A 25,810-nucleotide genomic window follows, 5' to 3' on the forward strand; every position below is an offset into this window, starting at 1 on the left:
AATAAAACCCCCCCTGCTCTCTGCTCTTTTAAACTTGAATGATTTGTTTCTGAAGTCACTGGAGTTAGCTGAGGCTGCAGGGACAGCAAACAGCCCTCAGACTGCATTGCGGCTCCGTGTCACTTCTCAGCTTCAGGTGCACATGTTGTTAAGCTGTCAGTTTTGATTGGAGCCCACACTGAGGCTGCTGGATGTGTGCTGAGAGCCTCGTGGATGGCAGAGCTGCAGCCTCCCCTCCAGCTGCCCCAGGGCTCAGTGCCCTCCTGGAGCATCCCATGCTGCCCATTAGCTCACACCTTCCTATGTCCACCTGAGCAGCCCCTCCCTTGCTTCCCTTGCAGCACAGCCCTTCCATAACGCAGCATCTCTGCTCCCTGTCCCTTTCCCAGGAGCTGAGTTCTTTGCTCCTGCCTTGCCGGCCTGCTGCATCTCGTTGGCCAGGAACTGGGTGCACATTAAGAGAATTTCAGAGCTTTTCAGTGGTGAATTAAGCACTTAGAGACACTCAGCAGTCACAAGAGTTGAGGGGAGCACTGTGCAAGGCTGGTGCTTGGCCAGTGGGCGACCTGCAGTCATGAGAGGCATTAGCCAAGAGGCTGCACGAGCGTGCAGTAACACAGCTGCATATCCTTTTTAAGAGGTGACAGAATAGAATAGCTATTCTTTTTTCCTATTTTTTTTTTCTTTCTATTTTTCTTCCTGCATCTTGGGTGGTTCTTTTCAAGCTGTTCCTCCTCACACTTCCCTCTTTTCACCTCTCGCTTTCCTCGAGCGCTTCAAACAAGACAGAGTTTCCTCCCCATGGTGAGAGCTCTTGCTGGGGTGGTTTTAGGCAGCAAAGTGCTGCTGGGCACCAGGCAGCTCCTGCCTGTGGGGCTGAAGGCAGCAGCAGGCAGCACTGCTCTGTGCAGCACTGCTCTGTGCAGCACTGCTCTGTGCAGCACTGCTCCAGCTGTGTGCAGCCCGCACCCCTTCCTGCACCAGGTTGTTAAAGCTCACTGTGTTAGGGACAAAGCAACTAAAGGTCTATTTTTATGAATGTTCCCAGCTCTTCCCACTCCACAAATTCACCCAGAGACTGTCTTGATTGTATAATATACATTATATGGAAGCTATTTATATATGAATGAATGTTTTTATAGAAGGAGCGCAGCTCGTGACCCGTGCTCATCCATTAAATCTGGCTCCAGTCACCAAACAGCAATTTCTGGGGTATTACCCACGGACTGTCTGATTTCTGGTTTAATGAACTGTGGTTTGCCGATTTCCTAATTGTACAATTACCTGAAGAGGTGGTAGTGCCCTGACCTTAGAGATTAAACTTGTAAAAAACACACAAAAAAAAAGTTAGTTGAGATATGAAGGAGCTTTGTAAAGTTTTTAAGGCAATGGTGAATTGTCTAGGCTAGCTGTTTACACTCTTCTTTATAAAAATAGAAACTTATTGGCAGATCTTTATAGACTGAATAGTGATGGGAGCTGTTATTTTGGACTTTCATAGTAAATCAAAGGGAAAGTTGCCGTAGCATTTAGACAGACGTAAGTGTTCGGTATTGCTTCTTGTATTGCATTTTTCAATAAATTTTCAAACAAAACCACATCCTTGCCTCCCAAGCAGTTTCCTTGCCAGGTCTCTTCCCAGCACTGCTCCCTGCAGTTCACTCCATGCCCTCTGCAGCCCCGGGTTGGGATGGGATCCCCAAAGCAGAGCCTGAGCGCCCAGCATCCCCCACAGCATCACCATTAACAGGTGAGCACTTCTGCAAAGCAACCACTGCCAAACCCAGAATGGCTGTGACCGAACCGGAGCAGAGATGTTGTCTGACACCACTTTTAGCTTTTTTTGTTTGGCTGGGGAGGCATCCATCCCATCCACAGCATCCTTAAGAGCAGCAGAAATACCAGCAGGAGTGCTGACACGGCGCGCTTGGCGGTGCTGCACTGGGGGGCTGGGGGCCAATTGGCTCTCGAACTGCTCCGTGTTTTCAATTGCAACCCGCTGCAGGCAGAACTTAAAAGAGAGCCATAGAAATCAGCCACAAATAGTTGGGAAACGGCCACTGCTGGAGCTGCCTCTTCCATCAGTTGTCAGCACAGGGTGACTGACCCGGCACGAAGATGAAGCTGAAAAGCGCATCGGGTCGCTGAGCCGGCGGCGCCCCAGGCTCTGAGGTTTGTCCAACCCCATTAGGATCACCGTGTGCGCCAGCGAGCCCAAAATGCTCCTTAAATAACCCTGCCCTGGGGCTGGGGAGGGCTGCTGAAGTTGCCAGTACACGACCCAGACAGAGCCCTGTCCCTGCAGGAGCAGCCCTGTGCCATAGAGGGAAATGGAGAGGGGTCAGAAACACGAGTTTGGGGCAGAAAGAGCAAAACTTGGCACAGCATTCAGCTGGTGAGGTGAGGAGTTGGCCCTGCATCCCTTTAACCCCTGCCTCAGTTTCCCCCCCATGCAGAGCCTGCCTGCAAACAAACACCGTGGAAATGTAAAGGAATTCCAATAAAAAGGAAAACCACCAAACCCAAAGGAAAACCACCAATCCTAAAGCAGACCTCCTGAGGGGCCCCACAGCCAGGCTCTGTCTCACAGCTCCCATCCATTTAGAGGAGCCAAAGCCACTGCTCTCCCTCTCCCACCCCTTTTCCCTGATCCCATTGGGAGCAGAACGTTCCCATCCACATCCCAGGGGGATATTTTTAGGCTGGTTGATGCCATTTTGGGAGCCAGAATGTGGCTGCTCAGGCAGGGTCAGTGCTGTCACTTGTGACACCCAGCACCCACAGCCCCTCTCCCTGCCCAGGAACCACGAGGGGCACTGGGGCAGCCCTGCACCCCAAGCCCTGCATCCCAGTGATGGGGATGGGGCTGGAAACTCCCCTATTGCATCAGCCCCAAGATCTGTGGGCTCCATGCACCGTAGCACCAGCACCTATGGGTGCTGCAGCTCCAGTGCCCCCATAACTGTCTGGTCTCTGTTCCCATCATCAAGACTCAGGGCTCAGAGCATCCCTCCTGCTCTGCACAGCACACAGCCCCCTCCAGACCATCTCCAGCAGGCCCAGCCCAGAGCACAGCACACCAGTACAGCCCAGTTTCTGCTCCACACTGTGCTTCTCAGACACCACAGCACTCATAATTGCATCACTTTGCTCCACTCCATCACCACCACATCCCTCCTCCAAGCAGCCAAACCTTTTGGTCCCTTTCTTGGGGACAGGGAGACCTCAGTGCTATGGGGTAGGGTACATCCAGGGGGGCTCAGAGGGGGAAAAGGAGAGCACAGAGGGACATTTTTAAGTCACATCATTCTGGAAGTTTTGTATTTGGAACCTCTGCTTGGAGGAACAGAGGGAGCTGGGCCATTAACACTGCCTTGGGGTTAATTATCATCCAGGAGTTAAAGGGCTCTACAGGAGAGAGCCAGCATAGTGCCAGGCACCCACTGAGCTTCTCCAGGTGTTTTGTTGGAGTGGGAACAGATCCCAAGTTCCCATCCTTACAATCTGAGGTGCAGACAATGAATTCAGGCTTCAGAACTCAGCTTCCCAATGGGACCCACTGATCGAGTCCCAAACCTACAAAGGCTGCAACAAAACAAGCAACCTCAGCCAGGTTCCGAGCACTGAGATGACAGCTCAGAGCTCACTGCCACAGCCAACCAAAGGCAGTGCCCTAAATCCCATGCACAAAGGTCAGAAGGCTCCATCACTGCAGGGCACAACCCATCTCTGCATGGACCCTCGTGCTTAACCACTGGGATCTCATCAAGTGGCAGCACTGAGCCCTCTCACCTTCCCCTCCTCCACACACTGCCTATGCACAGATTTACAGCAGGGAGAGCATTCCCTAAACAATGCACCAGCACTTGGGTTCCCTGGCTGTACTACAAGCATGCAGCCACCAGCAGAGTGCTTTCCTTTGCATAGACTTGAAATCTTTGGGGGGAGGTGGGAGGGGAGGGGGAGAAACAGACAAGACTTACCAGGCAGGCAGCATCACAGCTCTGAGTTTGCTCAGTGCAGGGAGGGAAATGCAAGTGAGCTGAGGGCTGAGCAGCTGGAAACCCTCTGCAAAATAGCAGCGTTTTCCCTCCATCTCTTTTCCATACATTGTTATTATATATGCATATATATATGTATGTATATATACATTTTTTTTTTGCCCCAGCTTAAGGCATTGCATTTCACAGCTGCACAGCACTGAGATGCTTTCGGGGTGCTTTAATTCTGTAGTGGGATGGAAGCACCGCTGCAACAGTGCTTCCAATGCTGCGTCCCAGGGCAGCAGCAGAGCTGGGGATGTGTGTGCACACAAAGGAGGAGTTACTTTTGATCTCAAATAGCCCCCAGGTGCATTCCTGCCCCAGGTTGGTTGGGTTATGCACTCACTGAGTGCTGCATCACCTGGAGGTTAAGCAGGAAGCCAACCACAGCCCAGCTGCTTGCTGGGCTGCTTTGTAGCAAAGTGGAGGCAAACGAGCATGAAGCAAACACTGAAAAGAAACAAACAATGCCAAATTTCCCAAGAGGGAAAAAAAAAAAAACACAAACCCTGACTGCTCTAAAATCAGTGCTTTGAGTCTTGTAGGCATTCATCTGCCCATTCCCAGCCTTGGTGGGAATCACCATCACTAATCAGGGTGGAGATGCAGGCTGGTGGTGAGCAATGGCAGCTCCTGCCCTCCCCTTTTCCCCAGCACCAGCACAGCTCTGCTGGAGGACAGAAGGGTCTTTGGCAGCGACAACGTGATGCGTTTGTGCCAGAGCACATGGCTGCCAAGTCAAAATGTTCTGCAGAGATGGTTTGGGCTGAAGAAAGACATTGTCCTGCAGCTTCCAAGGTCCAAAACCCTGCGCTTGTTTCATGGAGATGGGAACAAAAGAGAAAACAAAAACATTTCATGCAGCAAAGACATATTTCAGCAGCTGACACTCAGCCCCACACCACAACTTGGCTTTTGGGGTAGGAGAGGCAGGGATCCAGCTCGTGCAGCAATGCTGTGCTGTTGTGCAGCAGCTCTGAGTGGGGATCCACTGCAGCCTGCAGAGGAGCTGGGAGGTTTGGGGACGTGTCCCCAGCTGCTGCTGCTGGAAAGAATTTTGGGGAGGAGGGCCCTGCTGAGCACTGCAGCAGCAGCAGGATCAGGCATGGACCGCAGTGCTGCAAAACAACCTTCTCTATTTTATCCTCATGGAAGCAACGTGATGCCCCTCAGCAGCTCCCATCCTGCAGCCAAATGGCACCACGTAACACAAGAGCAACCAGCAGCACCACAAAATCAAAGCCAGCCCCTTCCTCTCCCTCACTGCATCCCACCGTTGCTTGCATCCAAACAAAACTATCATCTCCACCCCAAAGTCAGCTTCGGAAACAATCACACTGCAGGAACTTTTTGTTGCTTGAACTTTGCAGCTGCCTGGGCAGCAGCACCAACATCTGCAGCTCCCTGGGCTCCTTTTGCATCACCCTGAGCTCACCACCTCTGTGCACGTACACAGCAGCAGGGCACACAGCATCCCTGCTGCCATACCTGCACAGAGAGGCTGTGAAGGAGCTGAGCCCCAGTGCAGGCAGTTGGACCCCATATGGCACAAACCCCACAGGACCGGCGCAATGAACACCTCTGCTTTTAGGACAGCAGCACCCACACTCACCCCTTTGGCATTCCCTATGGGAAACCGAGTCCTCTGAGCACAGAGGCTCAAGGAACAAGGGATGAGATGGGTCTGCACCCAGGTTTGAGGCAATTTCAGGGAAAACAGAGGTTTGCAAGGGCTGGTGATTGGCTCCAGTGAAGCGGTGATGTTTTTCCAGGTAAAGCTCTCCCTGTCCACCTTCCTCACACACGTTCCCACACTGCCCAGAGCCCAGAGCGGTGGGGATGTCACACTCCCACCCTGAGTATGAGACAAGGGAGCACTGCATGGCATCAAGGTAACATTTAATGGCCCTGTCAGGCTCTGCTCAAGCATATTTCCCTTTGGGTTGGGCAAGGGGACCCATCTGTGCTTTGCTCACCCCGACCCCATGCCATGGTCCACGGTGAGTCTACAAGTGAGGGCTCCTCCAGGAAGGCTGCCAGCAGAAGGGCTCTGTAAGGCTGAGAGCATCCCCAGGGAAGGTGGTGAGGAAGAGGAGGCAGGCGAGGAGGAGCAAAGATCCCAACCCAGGAGCCCTCCCCAGGCTCAGGGACCTCTGAGCATCGAAAGTCTGCTTCAAACCCTCAACCCCAGGGCTGTCAGACCCGCGAGCCCCCCTCCGTGCCCACCACCCAGGAGCTGGGCCGGGGCTCAGCATGGTGTGGTGTCCCGCTGGTCTCCAGTAGCCGGTCCAAGGACTCTCCCCAGTTCTCCAGTTTGGCATAAGCCACCGCGTTGACGTGATCAAGCCGGGGCCAACTCCGGTTTTTACGGTCCTTGATGGGAGCCACCAGCAGCACCCCCGGCCTGCCCAGGTCCAGGGACTTGGAGTGGCCCGGGTTGTGGGGCTGAGCATCGGGGCCTACATCCATCGCGGGGCCACCGTCCTCCATGTTGATGACGACATGGCCGCTGTGGTTCTCCAGGCCCCGAGGTGCGATGCTGCTGCCGCTGGGGGACAGCAGGGCACAGGGGGGCAGCGGGCCTTCGGCAGGGAGGTGGGTTCCCTCTGTCATCACGTTGGCCCCCCGTGAGGCGGCATCCAGCAAGCGGTTGTTGAGCTTGATGATGGGCAACGCCAAGGCCCCGACGGTGGCAGAGAGCCCGAGGTTTGCCTCCGAGTGGAGGCTGAGGAGGGAGGCTGCTGGGGATGCCCCTGGGCACTGCATGAGCTCAGCTGTGGTCTGCAGCCTGTTGGGGCCAAAGCCATCGGCCCACTTGCTGCCCAAGGACAGGTCCACTTCATAGCAGCCCTCCAAGCACTCAGGGCTGGCTTTGGGTGCCAGTTGGGTGTCCTCATCCTTGGGGCTGGTCTCCTTGGGGAGATCCGTGGCCATGCAGTAGAGGCCTTTCTGCATCAGCATGCGGGTCTCCATGTCCCTGTTCTCGTAGAGCATGGTGTTGGCACAGATGAAGATGAAGAGCCCGATGCCCATGATGACAGGGCCGATCAGCTTCAGCTTCTCATTGTGTGGCGTGGGACGCCCGGCAACCACCTCCCTCCTCATGTCCCCCGCCGTGCTGGCATTCCCTGCTCCAGCCCCAGCACCTCCGTGCCCCCGGTGGGGCCAGTAGCCCACCACGGCAATGGTCATGCCTACCAAGACCACCGAGATGCCCACCATGACGAAGGCTCCCGATGGCGAGCGCATGCGAAGCTGTCCCTTCACCGCCACCTCCGGCAGTGATTTGCGTCGTAGCCTTCGGCCTCGGCGCCGCGGTGGGGCAGGGGGGGCTGATGGCTTTGTGCCCCCCACCGTCGGCTCCCGCATGGGGCCATTGGGTTCGGTGCTCTCGGCAGTCATCGTCGATGCCTTGGCTGCTCTTCCTGCAGGGAGAAAGGTGGTGTGAGCTTCACGTGGTGATCTGGGGGTCCGGATGTGTGGGATGCATGGGGGACAGTGGGACCACATTGGGAGCACGGGGATGGTGAGAACATGAGGATCATAAGGATATTGGGACCAAAAGGACACTGGCGGCATGGGGATGCTGAGAACTTGGGGATCGGAGACAACAGGGGTGTTGGGAACATGAGAAGAAAAGGGACGTTAGGAGCACGGGGACACCAGGAGGATGGGGACCACAGGGACACTCAGCCCCCAGCTGTGCCATGCCAGAGTCCAGCAGTTCTGATCTCCTATCTCACTGCCCGCTTTCCTGTTTATTTCTCCCTCCCTGCTCAGGATCTCGGTGGTGGTAGAAAAGCTGAGGGCTCCTTCAGACCCACCAAAGCCCTACAAAACCCAAGCTGTGCAGGGCAGCCACGATCCTGCTGCACCCCATGCTGCACCAGCACACAGAGGAGAGAAAATGAGCCACCCGTGTCTCCTGCAACCAGGTGGCAGCAGGCAGCTCTGCCTGGTGGCACTGAGAGGAAGGGGCTCTTTATTCATGGGGAAACTGAGGCACGGAGACGGGCGGCTGTAGAACGGCTTGCAGAAAGCTGTCAGAACTCCACTTGCAAATGTGCTCCAAAGGTGACACAGCAGCAGAGGGAAGCTGTGCATCACACAAGCAGCCCGACAACACCGTGAGGAGAAGCCAAAAGGAAAACTGATTGGGAACACAGTGGCACAGGGCAGGGAAGGGAGATGGGCAGTCTCATTTACTCCCTGAGATGAATGAAGTGGCAAGAGCCAGCAAACAGCATCACCAACGGGAGGAGAAAAATAAAACACGAGGGCTTTTTCCAGCCTTAATCATCTTAAGGTGTCATTAGCATCCCAAGGAAGGAATTAAAGATATGAGTTTCAGGATGACAGCGTGTTCCCAGCACGAGGTTGTCAAGCTGTGACCATTTCAATGAGAGAGATTTAAGGGGGAAAAAAAAAAAAGCCCCAAACAAAACAGAACAACAAAAAACAAACCCAACCTACAGCTGACAGCTGAGTGAGATCTCAGTGTTTCTCTGGAACCAGCTGGTAATCTCACGTCACGAGGCGGAAAGCAAAACAGACGCTGCTATGGAGGAGACCAAAGGCAACGGTCACCCAAAAGGAAAAGTGACCCGTGTTTCTTGCAGCTCTGAGCACTCATAGGTTCCCTCCTGAGTTTTCTTGGTTACGGTCCTAAATTCGACCTCTCAAATGTTACATTAAACATCTTGCTGGCATCTTAGGGATTAAACAACAGCAAAAACCCCTAAACCCTGAGCCACGCAAAAGCTGCATGTCCCTGCCCAGCTCCTGCCACGGCCGTGCAGCCAGCTCCTATTTTTGGCACCGAGCCCTTTATTCCAAATTCCTTCACTATCTCCCTTACCCCCCATTTCCCCCTCCTCCCCCCCCTCCCCGAGCATCCCCTTTGGGTACCACCATGGGGCCGGGCTGCTCTTCCCACGATTTCCCATCGGAAATGGCTCACAGCCAAAGCGCGGGCTGACGGATGCCTGGCACACAACAAGGCACAAGCACGGCGTGCTCCGGGTGCTGCCCAATCCCCGGGGGTGGGCTCCTCATTGGAAGCCCCCTCTGCCTCCCCCCCCCTCCCCCCCGGAGCCGGAGGTACCGCTGCCCTTTATCTCTGTGCCACCCAACAGCTGCCCGCGTCCAGAAGTTGCAGCATCGCTGGAGATGGTTGTTCCCAGAGTTCAAAACCATTACTTTTATTAATAGAATCCCCAAGGTTACATAAGCTCAAAGAGAGGGGAGGGTGTGTGTGGGGGGGGGGGACATAAAAATTCAGCGTTGCCATCAAATTCAGGAGCTGGCAGACACCGACGCGCCCGCAGTTGTGTTAATGCAGCGGAGGCAGCTGAGCCAGGCAAAGTTTGGGTGCAGCAATGGGGGTCGTGGTGGCACCGCTGGGAGAGCACAGCCTGGGGATGTGGGGCAGCCCAATCCCTGCCACCACATCCCCCTCCCTCCCCCTTGGCCTAACCTGCTTGGTGCTGAGGGCTCCCGTTCCCTCGGGGGGAGGTATAGAAAAGTAAACGCCTTTAGCATCATCACAGAGCGCTGCCAGGTTGGAAGCTAAGCTCCCAACCCCAGCAATAAGGCTGTCGTGAAAATAAACGCAAATATTTTTCTAATCCACCTCACCACGAAGGCACATCGCCGGCTCCATCCCCCCACCCCGATCCTCTGCTCCCTCCTTTGCGTGGAGATGCTTTGAAAATTGGGCACCCAACTGCAGTGCATCCGATGGCGGCGGTGCTGCCCGTGGGCACAGCGACAATAAGGGATGGCCCCTGGGGGACCTGGGTGCCTCGGGATGCTCTGCCCTGAGACAATGCTGTCCATGTGAATTTGTAGCATGCCACAGTCTATCAAAAGTCATATTTAGTCCTCAAACATCCCTCTGGACAAGGGATGTGCAAAAGGAGACGGCAGTGTGCATAGAAACAGCATCACCCCCAGCTCCTGGGAATGCACCACAGACCCTCAGCAGATGGGGAAGGTACAACCTGTGCCTTCATGGGCAGGAGAGATGCTGCTGCCTTTTGCAGGTGGGAGACATCAGGATCTGCCAAGCATCGCATCTGTCCTTTCTCTGTGGTCCTTTCTGTAGGCTGGCACAGCCCAGGTGTTCCCCATGGACATGGAGAGGGATGGAAAAGGCCCAGGTGGGAGCAGAAGCTCAGGAAATCACCAACAAACTGAAAACGCATCATTTTCCCATTGCTTTTTTAGAAATAGTGTGGCACTTCCAAATGCTGCTCTCCTGACTTCTGCGACTTTAATGCTGATCTTCAGGAGCCGATGTTGAAACCCATCACCTCATCACCCAGCAAAGCCCATTTAAAGGCTGCTGGGATGGATGAGATCTCCAACACACCCCAACAATGCAGGGAGTGCGTGCCACCGCTCTGAGCCCCCCCGGGACCCTGAGTATCCTCTGTGGGCACAGCAGGGCCATCCTCCCACAGCCTGCATCGCACTGCTGGCCACAATAAAAACAGCTCAGATCACTTCTCAGCTCCTGTGGTCCCAATGCCTGATGAGGCTGAGCTCCCCTCAAAGGCCCTCTGTGCAGCAAAGCCGGGCAGCACAGACCCATAGGTGCAGGGATGCACAGCACATCCCAAGGGCTTCCCACCCAGCAGTGGAAGTGAGGAGAGAGCAATCTGCTCTGAGAAACGATGGTTAAAAACAACACACATCAGCATAACCTCCAGCTCTACCCCAGCACAGGGATCTGCAGAGCAGTGCCTGCTGCCAGCCCTCCTCCCATCCTCACCTCCCTCCCAGCTCCCATGCACAGCCCTCATCGTGGCTGCTGTGCTTGAGCAGCACCTGCAGGTGCCCAGAGCACTGCAGGTTCCCAACCTCTGCTGGTTCCTCACCTCCAGCTGGTCTCGAGGCAGAGCTGCTCTCCAGCAAAGCACCCCAGCTCTTCTGCTCCCAATTGCCAACTGCCTTTTTTTGCTCCAGCAGTCCTGGTTTGATGAACTCACTCCCAGCCTGGCTACACCCCACTGTCACATCCCTCCCACTTCCCAATTCTTCTTCCTCCAAATCTCTCTCCTTAGCTACACAGGTGTCCAGACAGCAGCAAAAAGATCAAAAGCAGCCCTGCATCTTTCTGGGGCTCTCTGAGCAGAAGAAATCCCTCCTCAACCCCCAGCCCCACTCACCATCCCACCAGCACTGAGCCCTCCAGGCTCAGTCCATGAGTAAATTTCCACACCCTGCCCACACGTTCCCAGCACGGTGACAAAATCCAGCTCCCCACCTCCAGCTGTTGCTGGGGCCACCCATTAATCAATCATCATTAATTAAGCTCCCCCATGGAAGCTTTCTGTGATAATCACAGCTTGAAGTGAAGGTCCCAGCTCCAGCCCTGGGCTGGGGTCCCACTTTTAGCCAAACTCCTGAGATGCTGTCAGGACTCACAGCCCCCAGATGTGGCCATTCACCCTCTGCCCGTGGCCCAGAGGTGACAGTTCATCAGTTCCCAATGTCCCTGGAGGCACTGTGGTCACCAATGTCACTTGGAAACAGGACATGGGACAGCAGTGAGCGGACACACAGCTCTGTCCCCTTACCCATCCCAGCCCCTTCACCTCGACTTCCCTCCCCCCAAAACGGGGCCATCTGCTCCATCCCTCCTTACCCTTAAGGCGAAGAAAGTGCGTGGAAACATCCCACTGATTACTAATTACCAGAGCTCGCCTTACCCAGATTTACTCTGCTAATTAGACTAATCTCCACAGCGGGGAAATGAGCGGCAGGCAGCCGGAGCGAGGCGACGCTGCGGGGTGGGTGGGCACTGTGCTCAGGGCAGGCCTGGGAAGGGACTCAGACCCGTTGTGTAATGAGACAACGAAGGGCGAATTCCATGCAAGCCCTCCGAGCTGATGCTGAAATCAGGACATCTGCATTGCTCAACTTTTTGATAGGAACCAGATGCAAATAATTAGTAAATCCAAATTCGAGATCACGCAGGCGTCTAAATTTAAACGGGGAACGGATTTCTAATGTCAGCTTTTCACTACCTTGGAGAGGGAGGAGGCGTGGGGAGCTCAGAGGGATTTCCTGGGAGAATTCCTGCCTCTGTGAAGCAGTGCAGGGTAGCAGGGTGCAGGAGAAGGGACCGCAGCCAAGCACCTCGCACATCAGCCCAGAGAAAAGGAAGGGAATCCCCCAGGTCTGCGTCTTGCAAGGAGTTGGGATCAAACTCTGAATTTGGCTCCTTTCCTTTTGTTCCTCCAACAATCCCTGCCAAATTGGAGGTGGGGAGGGATGCGGGGGCTGCCAGGAGCTCAGTGCTCTCAGACACAGTGTGAGGGGTCTGGCAGTGCACATCCCTCCTTGACCCAGGGATCCCTGACATGCAGAGCAGCGCTGGCATTCGGCGTTCCCGATGTATTCCCAGCTGGGATCACTCTTCCCTCCAGCATCTGAACGCTCACATCTTCTCTGCTCTGTGCCCTGCTTTACTTTGCTCTGCCCTGCGGCCACGAATGCAAAGCTCCTGCTCATGAGCAGGAACTCAAACCTACTTGTGAGCAGAGGTGTGGGTCCACACTGCGCTGCTGCTGCAGAAAGGCCCTCCTGATCCCCACCACCAGGAGCTCCAGGGCTCATTTCCACCCACTGCTCGTCTCCGGAGTGCCTAAATCAAATCCTATGCGGGTATTTGCTCTGTGAGCACCCCTCAGGTCACAGCATCCCAGCAAGGAGATGAGAAGCTGCAAAAAGTACTGCAGTTTGGCTACAACAGCACCGACCCTTCCCTGGTCTTGGGTCCAGGCTGCACACGGGTGTGTGCCTGTGGATGTGTGCACACGTGTGAATGTGCAAGCGTGAGCGGCGTGCACGTGAATACGTGCATGTAGATGTGTGCATGTGGATCTGCGTGTGTGCGTTTGCTTTTGCTCCAAGCACCCGGCTCCGACCTTCGTGCACACACGCGTATGTGTGCACGCAAACGCGTGTCCGTGGGAGCCCCGCGTGTGCGCATAGCGGTAAGCGTGAGCCCGGGGCTGATGTCTGTCCCTAAGTCCGAGCTCACAGCGCTGCCACGACCCCGCGCTCCCTCCCATCTTCGGATCCGTTCCGCTCCCGTCCCGCTCGCAACCCCGCACTCACCGGCGGCCGCCTCCCGCCGGGGCCGCTTCCCCCGGGCCGCCGAGCTCTGGGGGTCGGGGCCATGGAGGGGCTGCGGAGCGGCGCGGCTCCTTTCGCTTCGGCTCGGCTCAGCTCGGCTCGGGGCGGCAGCGCGTCCCGCCCGGCGCCGGTTCCCCTCCCCGCCCTCCGCCCGCGGCCCCGCGGGGAGGCGGAGCGCGGGGCCCGGAGCATCGCCAGGGAGGAGGAGGAGGAGGAGGGCGGAGGGAAGAGCGAGAAGAAGCCGTGCCCCGACCCTACAGAACGAAAAGTTGCGGCCGCTTCGCGCAGCGCCGCTGCGGCACCGGGGGGATTTCGCGACCCCCGTCCGGCAGCGCGGACCCCAGGTCCGCGGGATGGGAGCCAAAGAAGAGCGAACCCCGGGAAGGAGCCCCTCGTCCTGCTCGCATCCCACGAGATGCACAAAGTCCCGGTCCTGTCTGGTCTGCCTGCGCTGGGAATTGGGTCTATACGCTGCGCTTCACGCTTTGCTTTCTCCCTTCCAACCACGCAGTTGCGAAGCGCATCCGTTGGAATAAAAGCACCGCTCGAAGTTCACTTTCCAGCCATCCCCCTGCAGGCACCACGGTGTCACCCACACACTCACACCAACACCACACCAGTGCCACGGAGATTCAGCTCCCTTCTGCTCCGGTGCCATTTGCATTTGTCAGGGTTTCATGCAAACATTCACAATTTGCACTCCCCTTCTTCACCGTGGTTGGGAAAAACCTAAGAACATCAAATGAGATCCCTGCTTACTCCACAAAATACGGCTCCACAGTTCCCTGTGTGACTTTGAGCCACCAGCAGCATCCTATGTCCTGTAAAAAAATGCAAATTCCATCCACTTGGTTTTATTGCATTGCCCAGCAAAGGGTTTTAGAGTTCTTAGGATGTGCACCCACCTCCTGCAGGGGAACATCAGCCAGGGACCCAACGACAAAAGAAAAAGAACCCCCCACTCTGAGCTGTGCTGCAGGGGTGGTGATGTCCTTCCCAGCCCTGCTGTGATGCTCAGGTGAAGCAGTGCTGGAGAAATTGGAGCAGGGAGGGCTGGGATGGGGCTGCAGCTGCAAGTTCACAGCTGTCCCACTGAGCTGGGGAGCTCATCCTGCACCCCACTACTGCAGCAGCCCAGGGAGGATTACAGCCTGTTCTCTCTTTCCTATCACAGGAAAATATCTGGGCTCTCCTTGATCCAGGAGAAATTAATGCTTTTGAGCAAAATTTGACTTCCATCCCCAGGCTGTACCTGTGCCAGGTGGAGCCAGCCAAGGAACCGGAGCTGGAAGCAATGAGAGCTCAGCTCCAGGAGCACGAGCTGGCAGAGAGGCATTGTGCTCCATCCCTCCCAACTGGAGCACGGGAGCCTGCTCCATTGCAATATTCCAAATCCAGATCACCCCCTGACACCCCAAGTGTCATTAACACCATGAACATGACCGAGGATGAGGGAAGCAGGCACAGAGGACACTGGGAGGTGGGTATTTCTGTTGTCCCAACACCTCCTCCTTCTCACAGAAAGTGAGATAACACCCGGAGGAGTGGAGAGGAGAGGAGAAAGTAATGCAGAGGGGGCAAAGGGGCACCAGGAATAGAGAAGGAGGACCTTGGGGAGGAGTTCACTGTGGGGTGGGAGATGAGCAGGACCAAAGCTTGGAGCACTGCTACAGAAACGGGGATAGCAAAAAGACAATAAGAAAAGTAAATCAATGTTACTGTCTGAGAGGGGAAATAAAACATAGATCTCGGGGTAATCAGGCACCTCGCTCTCGATATAGGAGAGGGAAGGGAACTGCAGCCTGCCTTTTTTCAGGTGCTGGGGGCTGGTGGTCCTGGCACAGCATCCTGGTTCTGTGCTGCCTCGGTTGGGCACAGGAACCAAATGGCCAGAGGAAGGAGGAGACAGAGACTGATCACAGCCAGGATCTTAGATCAGAGAGAAGGAATGTTGTTATGGAGAGGCTGAGAGCTCAGGGTGGGATGACTCATGCTGGAGAACATACAGCTGTTGGAAAGGGATCTGGCACCGAGCGCTGAGGCTGCAGAGCCCTCCGTGTGAGCAGAGAGGGGAGAGAGGAGCTGGGGCTGTTCATTGCTTCCTGACTCAATGGATGGGATGGGATGGGATGGGATGGGATGGGATGGGATGGGATGGGATGGGATGAGGACAGCACCTCTGCACAGCACAGCAGCACCCACCCTATGGCCAAGGCCACGCTTGGAGCCACAAGGATGCACTGAGCACAATGTGGACACACTGAGCAATGGGAAAACTGAGAGATGCGCTGCCTGCTGGTTGGCTGTGAAGAGCAGAACATGGCTGGTGATGGGCAGTACTCACTGCTGCAGCCCTGGCTGTGGATCTGCATGCCACACTTTGGGGGGAGGCAAGGAATTTCACGGCTGGAAGCCTGGGGGAGAATCCAGACTCTCATCTGCTACCAGGCTGGGATTCTGTGACCATGGGGAGACCTGGGGAAGGCATTAGGAGCAACTCCAAGGCAGAGGAGGAACCTGTGCCTTCCCAAGGCCCTTCCAGATGTATTCTGTGGTGCACACCTGCAAACAGAGTGCTGGATTCCCAGTGCGGGGAATAGAACTGCACCATCAACTGCAGAGGTGGCTCCATTTATATGGGGGTTATAGCCGTTGTGGTGGCTGGAAATGCAAACAGGCACACAACCCCCTACCCTGTGTTCTGCAAATACAGTCTTGTTATCTCTGTGTCTCTGGAAAACAAATTATCTCCAATTTTACAGTGAGAACTTGGAAAAATCCAAAGATCTGAGTGCTGGAAATGCCATCGTTTCACGTATAAGAAAATCGGTGCATCTTTGAAGGTTAAAAAGGTCCACCAAATTTACAAAACGATCAGAGCCAATTCAACACATTCCCAAGCTTTAACTCCAGGCCTCATCTCCCTGTGATTTACAACACTGTTTTGCCAACTCTGCCCTACGCTGCCCTGCGTTCTCACCCCCAGTGGTACCACACAGTGCTGATTTATGGGCTCCCCGCTCCACTGCCATGTAAAGCAATGCTGCCCATTGCAGCACTCCATCCCGTGCACAGCTCTGGGAATGGTTCCTTCCTCCCAAACACCCAAACAACATCAGGCACAGCGTGGTTCTGCTGAGCTTTACGCAGCTGAAGGTTCCCAAAAGCTCACCCAGGTGCACGTGCTGAGCAGGAAATATTTATGAGGGAGAACACAGTGGTTGCATTTACATTCCTGCTGTCCCAGTGCTGGGGCTGTGCATTGCTTTGGCTGCTGGCTCACATGGGATGCGGGCACAGCTCCCAGTGTAGGAGGGAACAACGCAGAGAAAATCATCCCCAGACCTTCTCCATCCCAAAGTGCACATCGGGGCAGACGGAGGTTTCGGAGAAGCGCCGAACTTCTCAGCAAACTCATCAGAACGTTTTGGTTTGGCATTTAGGTTATGTTCTAAATTACCAAGCATTAGCGCTTGCTAATGTCGAGGTAACAAAAATAAAAGCCGAAGCAAAGTGCTTCTGCTGAAGCTGGGATGGAATATTTCACAGAAAGGCAATATTCGGAGATTGCCGCTTCATTTAGAAACGAGCCATAACTGCTCCAGCTCCACGCAGCCATTGTGGGAAGACAATTGTCATTTCCATTCGTCTCCTCCTCCCTCAGACGCCGCAGGGTCGGCCTCGGCTCTCATGTGTTGGCAGCTGGGATGGGCACAGCACAGCAGGGAGGATGCACAGAGCTGCCCTGCACTGCAGGGGATCCCAAAGCTGCACCGCCGCCTCCTTCTGTGCTCTGCAGTTGCTGCAGTGAGGTCAGAGGATGCTGAGCCGTGTCTCAGTGCTGACCCTGCCTTTATCCCCTCCTCGACCCATCGGCCACATCTCAGCATCTCTCCGATGTCCCTAAATGACATCCCAGGGCTCAGGCAGGGAGTTGTGGCCCCAGGATTGGGCAGGAATTGGGAAAAGCACATGGAAAAGGCACAAACAGCTCCCGGCGTCCTGCTGTTCCAAAGGGCCAGTTGTGGGGATGGAAATCTAGAAACCTATTTCCAGGAAACAGTTGGGCTCTGGCATCTCCCTGTGCCTGACCTTGGCAGCAGATGGTGGGCAGGGAGCGGGGCTTGCTGCTGCACAAGGATGGAGCTGTTAGAGCTAATGTGTGGGAAGTGGCCATTAATAAATCAGCAGCAACTTCGCAGCCATCAGAGCCTGAAATCCTCCAGGACCGAATATGGAGCAGTGGGATTTCAGGGTGATTTATTCTTGGGTTGAGGTAGGGATCGTTTGATGCTGTTACCTACAAACCCAGAAATCTCATCCCTGTGCACTCTGGGACAGCCTTGGGGCAGGAATGTGGGAGCCCATCCTTTCCATGGCACATCCATCAACCATACAGCTCTCAGGAGCAGAGTCAAGAAGAGGAGGCACAGGAAGCAGAAACCGCCCTATAACCGAGACGTCTCTCCCTCGAAGCATCCAGCCCAGCCTCAGTAATCCCAAATCCTTGGTATTAGGCATTTAATCTCACATTTTATCATGTCCCTTCTTGCCAGGGGGCTGAAATTAAAAGGGAAGCAGGGAAGGGCTGAGCTTCGGCTGCTTTAATCGGTTCTCGCTGGCGGATGGCAGGGAAGGAAGGAGGAAGAGGTGGAAGCTCCATCACTGCTCTCCTCCTTGCAGGGATGCAGCATCAAGAGAAGGAAGAGGGCAGGGGAGGAGCGGAGCCAGCGAGCGGCTGCGTGGGGCTGTGCCAAAGAACGGGTGGAGGAGAGATTTGTTTCCATGATGCAAGCAGAGGGAGAACAGCCGAGGCAGGACATGGGAAGAGCGGGGCTGGAGGCTTCTTTGGTGCCCCGTGCTGCTGGGGGAATCTCTGCTGGGGACTGGGAGCAGGGCTGGGTCCTGCCCAGCCACACGTGTCCCATCCCAGGATGCAAAACCCCTCTTCCCTCTCTCCCTGTCGCTGTCTCTGGATGTTCCTTCTCGCTGCAGAATGCAGGTATCTCACCACTGAGCCACCTCGCTGGTCAGCCCTGCATCCTCACCATGCCACTCTCAAACAGGGCTGCTCTGGCTGATAAATGCAGATATGGAATTCTTACGGGCTGAATGAAGAACTCTTAATTGCACTTCCCTGCCACAGATGTGATGAGAGCCTGTACTGTGACCTCAGCAGAAATATCTATCAGCAACAGGCATGTACCTTCAATACACCATTTTCTAGATGAAGCCAGGCAGATCCACAGCTGATGGGACAACAGTCAAAGCACAAAACCAGAAGCTGCCATCAGTGCTTTTCCTTCCTATCAAGCCTCAACTTGAGCTGTACTCATCCAGAAAAGCAACACAGGAGCTGCATGGGCAGTGCCTGGTGAAGGTCCCTGGGCTGCTGTGGGACATCAGCACTGCCAGCTTGCACACCGAGCAGAGAGATGGATTTGGGAAGAGCTGAACATGCTCAGAGAGTAATGCAATCTGTCTGCCACTTCACACAGCTCAGATGAACAGAGCTGGCAGCCACAGCTCAGCCAGGTATGAGAGCCAAAGCGCTGCTCTGAGAGTCCCAGGATGGTGACAGCCTGCATAAAGGCAATGACAGCCACGAGAAGCACCGTCACTAATCCCTTTGGAGACGATTACACCACGCTGGTTTGGGGAATGGAGACGTTTTGTGGTCACCTGAAGGCTGAGCAGAGGAGGGGCAGCAGCGCAGAGCTGATGTGCTGAGCAGGGTGTTGGAAATAAGCATGAACTTGGGGGGTCCTGGAGAAAAAAAAAGGGATAACTTTCACATGTGCAACCTGACACTGTTTCCCCCCGATTAAGTTTTCAGTTAGGGCCTGGCTAATGGAAAATCCTGTAATAATTATGTTGGCATTGTGGTGTGATGGAAAATACTGTAATGAGATTAGGTATGCACTGGGCTGCTCTCTGCAGCACGGCCACGAGCACAGCTCACCCATCCCCTCCTCAGCCCTAAGCAACATTTTGGGGCTTGGGAACCTTCCCCAGAGCCCCTCACAGTGTGAGCACACATGGGGGCCTTCCTTCATGGTAAACTGAGGGCTGGAGGGAATTAAGCATGGCTCTCCAGCCACAGCTCCCAGGGGCAGATAGTTTCCAGCTTTGCCATCCCCATCGCTGACTTCTCCTGGAGATATTTATGGTTCTGCCCGTGTTGATTCCTGTGTCCCACTGAATACTGCATGTGCTGCCATTTCCCAAGGGCTGATAGTCTGAGGAATGCTGATGCTTCGCAGGAGCTGCTAAGCAGCACCTCTTCCCTTCCCCAGCATGACTCTATGTGTGCATTTACCACTGATTATTTTTGCAGGCACACTTGAGTGTGATCATTAGCTGAAAGGTGTCAAAGAGTCAATCTGGGTGGTAGAAGCATCTCTGGAAGCTGTAGTGAAGGAAGAGCAGCATTGTCACTGCTGATGCAGCACATCCAGAGCAGTGCTTCTCCACGTCCTCCATTCAGGAGATCTCAACCACGAGAAGATGGAAGCAACGATGGGGGACTGAAAAGAGGGTAAAAAGTCAAGAAATGGGAAGGACATATGCAGATCCAAAGGAGAGGTGGGGAATCCATGCAATGAGAGCAGTGACTCCCAGGAAGAAATACTCCAATAACGAGAGGGATCTCCAGCCCTGAGCTGTTCTTCTTACAGAAGTGATATGAAATTTGGGATGATTTTCTGCTGAAGAAATCAGCAGTGCAATGAAGACGTGATGAGAGCCTGTATTGTGACCTCAGCAGAAATATCTATCAGCAACAGGCACGTACCTTCAATACACCATTTTCTAGATGAAAGCAGGCAGATCCACAGCTGATGGGACAACAATCAAAGCACAAAACCAGAAGCTGCAATCAATGCTTCTCCTTCCTATCAAGCCTCAACTTGAGCAATGAAGGCTCAAGAAGACTGGGTTTCTTCCATGGCAGCAGTGCAAGTTCTTCTGGCATTAACTGCTGCAAAATAGGTTTCCTACCATCCCTGAGTGGTCCAGAAGGAGTGGATGATCTGATGAGCAAAGAGGTTCGACACCACATTAAGCAGAAACTTGGATCAGTGCTTGGAGCAGCAGGGTCTGGATAACTGTTAGGGGAACGAGGGAGGCCATGCAGGAAAGAAACTTGCTAATGGGCATCCGAGCAATTACACGTGCAGCTCTAATAGGCATGGAAATAATTAACATTCTGCCCAGGGCTCAAGCAGTGGTTCCATGAGTCCTGCAGAACCTGAGCTCCCATTTGGGTGTGGGGGTTGGGTATGGAAGCAGAAAGCAATGGCTTTTGGTGGGAGCAGGCTCAGGACACAGCTCTTATCCTTATCTGAAGCTCGTGCTCCATGCAGCAGGCAGCTCTATGCCTGCACCCATTTGAATGGCACTCACCATCCCCACAGAGCACTCTCCCCCAAGAAAGGCTCAGAATGGAAAGCTCTCAAGTCCCCCAAAACCCCTTGTGGGATGTTTTCTAATGCCACCATTTCTCCATCTCCTGAAACTGGGCAGGAGTCCCACGGGATGGGGCAGGAGCCCTTGTGTCCCAAAGGGATTTGGCTGTGCCCTGGGAGGATGCTGCTGGGAGGCAGCGGGAGGTGAAGATGCCGCTTCTCTGCCTCTACAGGGCTGACCCCGCAGGATCAACGAGGCTTTGTTTTCTTTATCCCTTCCAGCAATTCATCAATTTTACTGCTAAACAAAGCCACCTCTTTGAAGGGGAGGTCTCCTATTCTAAATCTCTCTCAGGCGGAAGCAGCAGATGATCTTAACCAGACGTGGCTGCTTAAAGGGATGCAGATGCTACTGCCCTGGCGGAGCTCTGCTGGGTCCCAAGGCACCCTGAGCACACCCAGCATCACCCCCACTGCTAATTTAACACCACCCCAATATTCTGCCAGCCCTAAGGATGCCACGACAACCGCCCCCCAGCTCCTCTGGTTGCTTCAGCAGAGATCCCACAGCCCCACCCATGGGTGCAGAGCTGATGGGAGGTGGGGGGTAGCACCCAACCAGCTCCAGCTGCACCCGTGAGCATTGGGAACCACAACCTCTGGATGAGAAGAAATGCTGAGGAGTGGTTTCTGCTGCACTGAGAGCCTCCAGCCTGCTGGAGATTCAGTTCTTATTTGTTAGATTTTTTAGCACATTGGTACATTACACTTCTCCTGGTTAAAACTCTTTGCATACAACCAGGGCTCTTTTTATCACCTTCTGTGCAGCCAAAAACTCTCTATTTTCCCCCTCACCTCAAAGAAAACAGCTCCATCACCAGAAGCTCCACATCCAACTTCATGAAGATTTTCCACGTGTTCTGGATGCAGCAGCATCACGCAGGGCGCATCACTCCGGGTGCTTCATGTCGTCTGACTGTAACTAGATGTGAACAAGCACTGGCTTCAGGGCAAGAGGAAAGCTTCGGCTGCTCTGGCGTGGAGATAATTGCGCAAGATTAAAACACAGAGCTTGGTTCCTGCCCTGCTTACATAAAATCCTCATGCACATTTTATAAGAGAAACTGCCTGGATATAAAACACGTCTCGCACCAAAACTGATGGCACAGAACAGAGCTCTGACCCAAAGCCAACGTGCTCTGTAATTGAAGGTGCCATCAGTCCTTTTCCCATCACCCAGATCACTGTGGAGCCCCAAGAATGTTGCAGAAAGCTCCAAGAGTGGCCAAGTTATACAAAGGAGGAGCAGAGTGCCACATCCTTGGGCACCCACTGGCACTCATCATCACCTGAGGCTGCAGTGTGTTGCTCCAACAGGAGCAGATCTGTCCCTCCAGCTTTGCAAGGGGAGGCAGGAACCTCTGGTTCCCCCCCAGACCCCCCTCCTCTGCTGCTGAGCTCCAGCCACTCATTAGGTGCATTCTTTCTGCACGTGGTGCACAGTGCAAGCCAAAGGAAAAATAAATCTGTTTCATGGAGGGAGAAAGGAAAAAAAAAAAAAAGCTTCTAATTTCATGCTGCCTCTTAAATGAAGATGCTTGGGGCGTTCTGCATTGAAGACGGAGAGCAAGGCCTTCCCCAGCCAGCAGAGATGTGCCTCAAAGAGAGGGTTTACATCAGAGCTTCTCCTCTGGTCTTTTTCAATCCCACCCCTAAGAGAGAGGAGCTTGAGGCAGTGTGAAAACCATCCAGGGAGAATCATTGAATAGTTGTGTGGTCCTGCTTGGTAACACGGAGACACAGCACAGCTTGCTGTGCTCCTGTCAGAGATAACACAACACAGAGCACATCCCTGGGTGCCCATGGAGAGGCGGAAATGCTGCTCGGGGCTGCAGGAGCAGCTGGCACTTTGCACATGGGGGAACCTCTGTAACCTGTGATGCTGCAAAAAAGCACTCACAGCACCGAAAAAGATCAGTCTGAGCCCAGCAATGGCATGAAATTGGGTTTGGAGAGACACAGTCTGAACAGGAGCTGCTCAGGTCTGCAGGGGACGTGGAGCTCCTGGTGGTGCAGTGAAACCCTCTGTGCAGAAGTTCTCAGTACATCGCCCAAGGAATGGCTGGAAATGCTCCAACAGCAAATGTGGGCATCTCCAAACAGGAAAAAATATCTTGCTTACATTAACAGTGCCTAGATGATCAACTATGTGCAGAGAAGAAAGAACTGGGGGACAATTAGTAAGCTAAAGACGTGCATGGCAGCAAGGATGTGAGAAAATATTAGGGGAAGCGACACGCAAAGCCAATAAACAACAGAGCCAGCAAATATGGGGGGAAGGACCAGTGGCCAAATGAGGAAGGAGTGCAGGAATGCAGAGCAGAGAGCTGCCTTGGGTCGAGGGGCTGAATCCACCCAGTTCTATGGGCATGTGTGGGAAGGAAAGAGCTGGTGCTCTCAAAGAAGCAATACAGACAACTCCAACAAGAGTTAAGAGTCTATTCAACGCAATCAATGCCAGAAGTAAACAACTCACATCACTCACACCTTACACCACCAATCTGCTGCTCATCCCACCACGGACAGGAGCAGAACCCAGCCCAGTGGACACTGATGCTCATGGTTCAATATGAAGCAAACAGCCCTGGCACCTGCTGCATGAGAGGTTAAAGCCACCTACATGGGAGGAAGCCAACCTAGCATCCCAAAGGCTGCATGCTACATCAGTCAGGATGCCTGCTCAGAACACAAACCCTTTAAGGGAGGCAAAGGAGCAGGACTCACACACAGCATGCAGGAGCTGTGCTGAGCAGAGCTCAGGTCAGTAGGATGCTCCTTTTCCCCACTGCTGGCTCAACCCACATCAGCCATGTTTCGTCCTTTGCAAATGTTGACACCAGCATAACAAGAAAGGAGCAGCTCAAAGGGGAACTCCCAACAACTCACCTACACAGCACAGACTGCAGGTCACACCTTCCCCTATGGGAAAACAGTGCACTTCCAGCAAAGAAATGACAAGTGAAGGTTCCAGGACTTACTTTGCTGCAGAGCTGGGCATCACAGAGCTCCTCCCAGGGCAGAGCTGTGCCAGGAGGGCAGAGGCAGGCTGAGCTGCCCACCAGCATATGCAGACAGTGTGAAAATACACTCAGTCACAGCTGCAGGGCTCAGGGCAGCTAGGAGGGGTGGTAGGCTCAAAGGGCTGCATGGTGCTGATGAGAGAAGGGCAGCACATCCCTTTCAGGGCAGCTGTCTTCAATTTATAGCCAGGAGACACCTTAAAACCTTCCCATGGATGCTCAGATCCCACGACGGCAGAGGCTGCCTGCAGGACAACTCCAGCATCCAGAGAACAAACAGGTTTGGTTGCCCAACGAGAAACGTGGCTCAGAACATAAAAGTCCACGTCTGACTGAGCAGAACAACCTGCAAATGTAACCAGCCATTGGGGTGGTTAAGCACACTGCACTGTTTCCCTATCAAAAACTTGGTTAAAAAAAAAAAAAAATCACAACCCTTCAGCTTCCATGGAGGAATTCAGGTATCAAAAGCAGTGAGACAGACAAGCACGCATTCCAGCAGAACCCAAGGGTGACTGTTAACAGAGTTTGGAGAAGCAAAACTCAGTGTTACTGAGCACACAACAAACATCCAAGCTAAGCAGACTGGGAACCCGAACACGGTAACAAAAGCAAACAAGCCGGGTTTAAATAGAAGCAAAAAAAAAAAAAAAGAAAAGAAAAAAAGGAAAAAACTTGGAAAGGAAAACCAGTGAGAGCAAATGTTTACCCTGATGAAGGATAGTTTAGAAATTATGGCTGGATGCCAGCTTTCCAATATTTTTAGTTTGGAAAGGTCTGCTAATCTCAGGCTGCAGTGCTGTGGGTCCCTATTCTCACCCCCTTCTGCTGTTGGCTCTGTGGGGCACCAGGAACCATCAGGTCAGGGCTGCACTGCACACACATGTCTGACCATCAGGGTGAGGGTTTCCCACCACCTGATTTTGGGGGCAGGAAACCAGCCAACAGCACAGCAATTTGCAATTAATCAGCTAATTGCAATTAAAGCAGAAATCAACAAGCAGGCGAGTTAACCACCATGGTTATGGGACAGCAGGAAGAGGCACAAAACCCCCAAAGGTTCAACATTGATTCATACTGATAACAACTTGCTAATTTTAGTTAAGCACTCAGGGTTGGGAGCAGCTTTAGGATAGCGCAGTCCTGGGATGGTTTGCAACAGAAAACCGTGAGGGATTAAAATATTGTCAGCACAGGACAGGAAGGAATTTGGGGATTAGGCACAGCCTCAGCTGTGATGCTGGCCAAGGCTGTGAGCAAATCAAGGAGAGCACAGACACAGTGCTTTGCTCTGCCTGGTTAAAGAGATGAGAGATGGAAACCTCTGCATTTTGGGAGGAAGGAGGAGAAGGGGCAGGAGCAGAACCCAGCCCGGAGCTCAGGAAGAACAAGTCAGGTCTGAACTTATATTAATTTTATTCTCGTTTCCAGGAGAAAGCAGTGGTGGAGTGCAGCATCACAGCTAGCGGCAGAAAGCTCAAGTATTTGTTTGCTTTAATGCAGGCAAACATTTCTGAGGCTGAATGGAGACGACGGGCGTGCGCTCCCTTCCCTGTGCACATTTCCAGTTCAAGTAATAGGAATCTCAAAAATAAGCTCTTATCACATGACGGAGAGAATGTCAGAAACTTTAAAGCTTTCTGTGGCATAAATCCCCACGCAGGGCATGAAAGTAGCAGGCAGGAAATCTTCCACAGCTGAACTCGCTTATCCCCTGGGTTGAGAATCTTTCCTTTGGTCGGAGAACTTTGTGATGAGCGGTGCTGAGCATTTCTGTCTGACTTTAATGCATTACCCAGAGCTGAAATCTGCTCCTCCTGGATTACACTGCAGATCATTGGGGATGGTACAGGAAAACATTTTACCGGTGCAGTTAACAGCAGAAGAAAGGAGAAACATTTGGTCATTTTGGATCTCTGAAACACACTCAGGAAATAAGATCCGTTTCCACTGAGACAGCAGAGCTCTCAATTGCACTGCTGGGCCTTGGGAAGCTGTCACAGCCCTGGGTGGCTTTAAGTAATGCACTTCCAAGTGACTGCTGGGTTCAGCTGGGGCAGCAGCAGGCTTGTGCTTTGCAGACTGAGAGCCTCCTCCACCAGGTTGGCATTGACCAGTTTTCAGCTTCGTGCAA

At 53.7% G+C, this 25,810-nt stretch overlaps 1 protein-coding gene across 3 annotated transcripts; it reads right to left on the reverse strand.

Annotated features, from left to right (window-relative positions):
• Window positions 1-1,578: 1,578 nt before the first annotated feature.
• Window positions 1,579-24,338, reverse strand: TMEM200B (transmembrane protein 200B). Of its 3 annotated transcripts, XM_090123855.1 has the most exons (3): window positions 23,635-24,338; window positions 21,452-21,629; window positions 1,579-7,468 (listed from the first exon to the last, which is right to left on the reverse strand). In XM_090123855.1, exon 3 carries the CDS (start codon window positions 7,443-7,445, stop codon window positions 6,240-6,242), a length of 1,206 nt encoding a protein of 401 aa, XP_089979981.1. In that variant the 5' UTR covers window positions 7,446-7,468; window positions 21,452-21,629; window positions 23,635-24,338; the 3' UTR covers window positions 1,579-6,239. The 3 variants fall into 3 exon arrangements, with proteins under 3 accessions (XP_089979981.1, XP_031450812.2, XP_089979982.1); XM_031594952.2 differs by lacking the exons at window positions 21,452-21,629; window positions 23,635-24,338 and adding an exon at window positions 13,173-13,330; XM_090123856.1 differs by lacking the exons at window positions 21,452-21,629; window positions 23,635-24,338 and adding an exon at window positions 8,517-8,887.
• Between the last annotated feature and the right edge of the window lie 1,472 nt (window positions 24,339-25,810).

This window comes from Phasianus colchicus, chromosome 24 (genome assembly GCF_987193195.1).
Source record: "Phasianus colchicus chromosome 24, bPhaCol1.hap1.1, whole genome shotgun sequence".
Taxonomy (NCBI): domain Eukaryota; kingdom Metazoa; phylum Chordata; class Aves; order Galliformes; family Phasianidae; genus Phasianus; species Phasianus colchicus.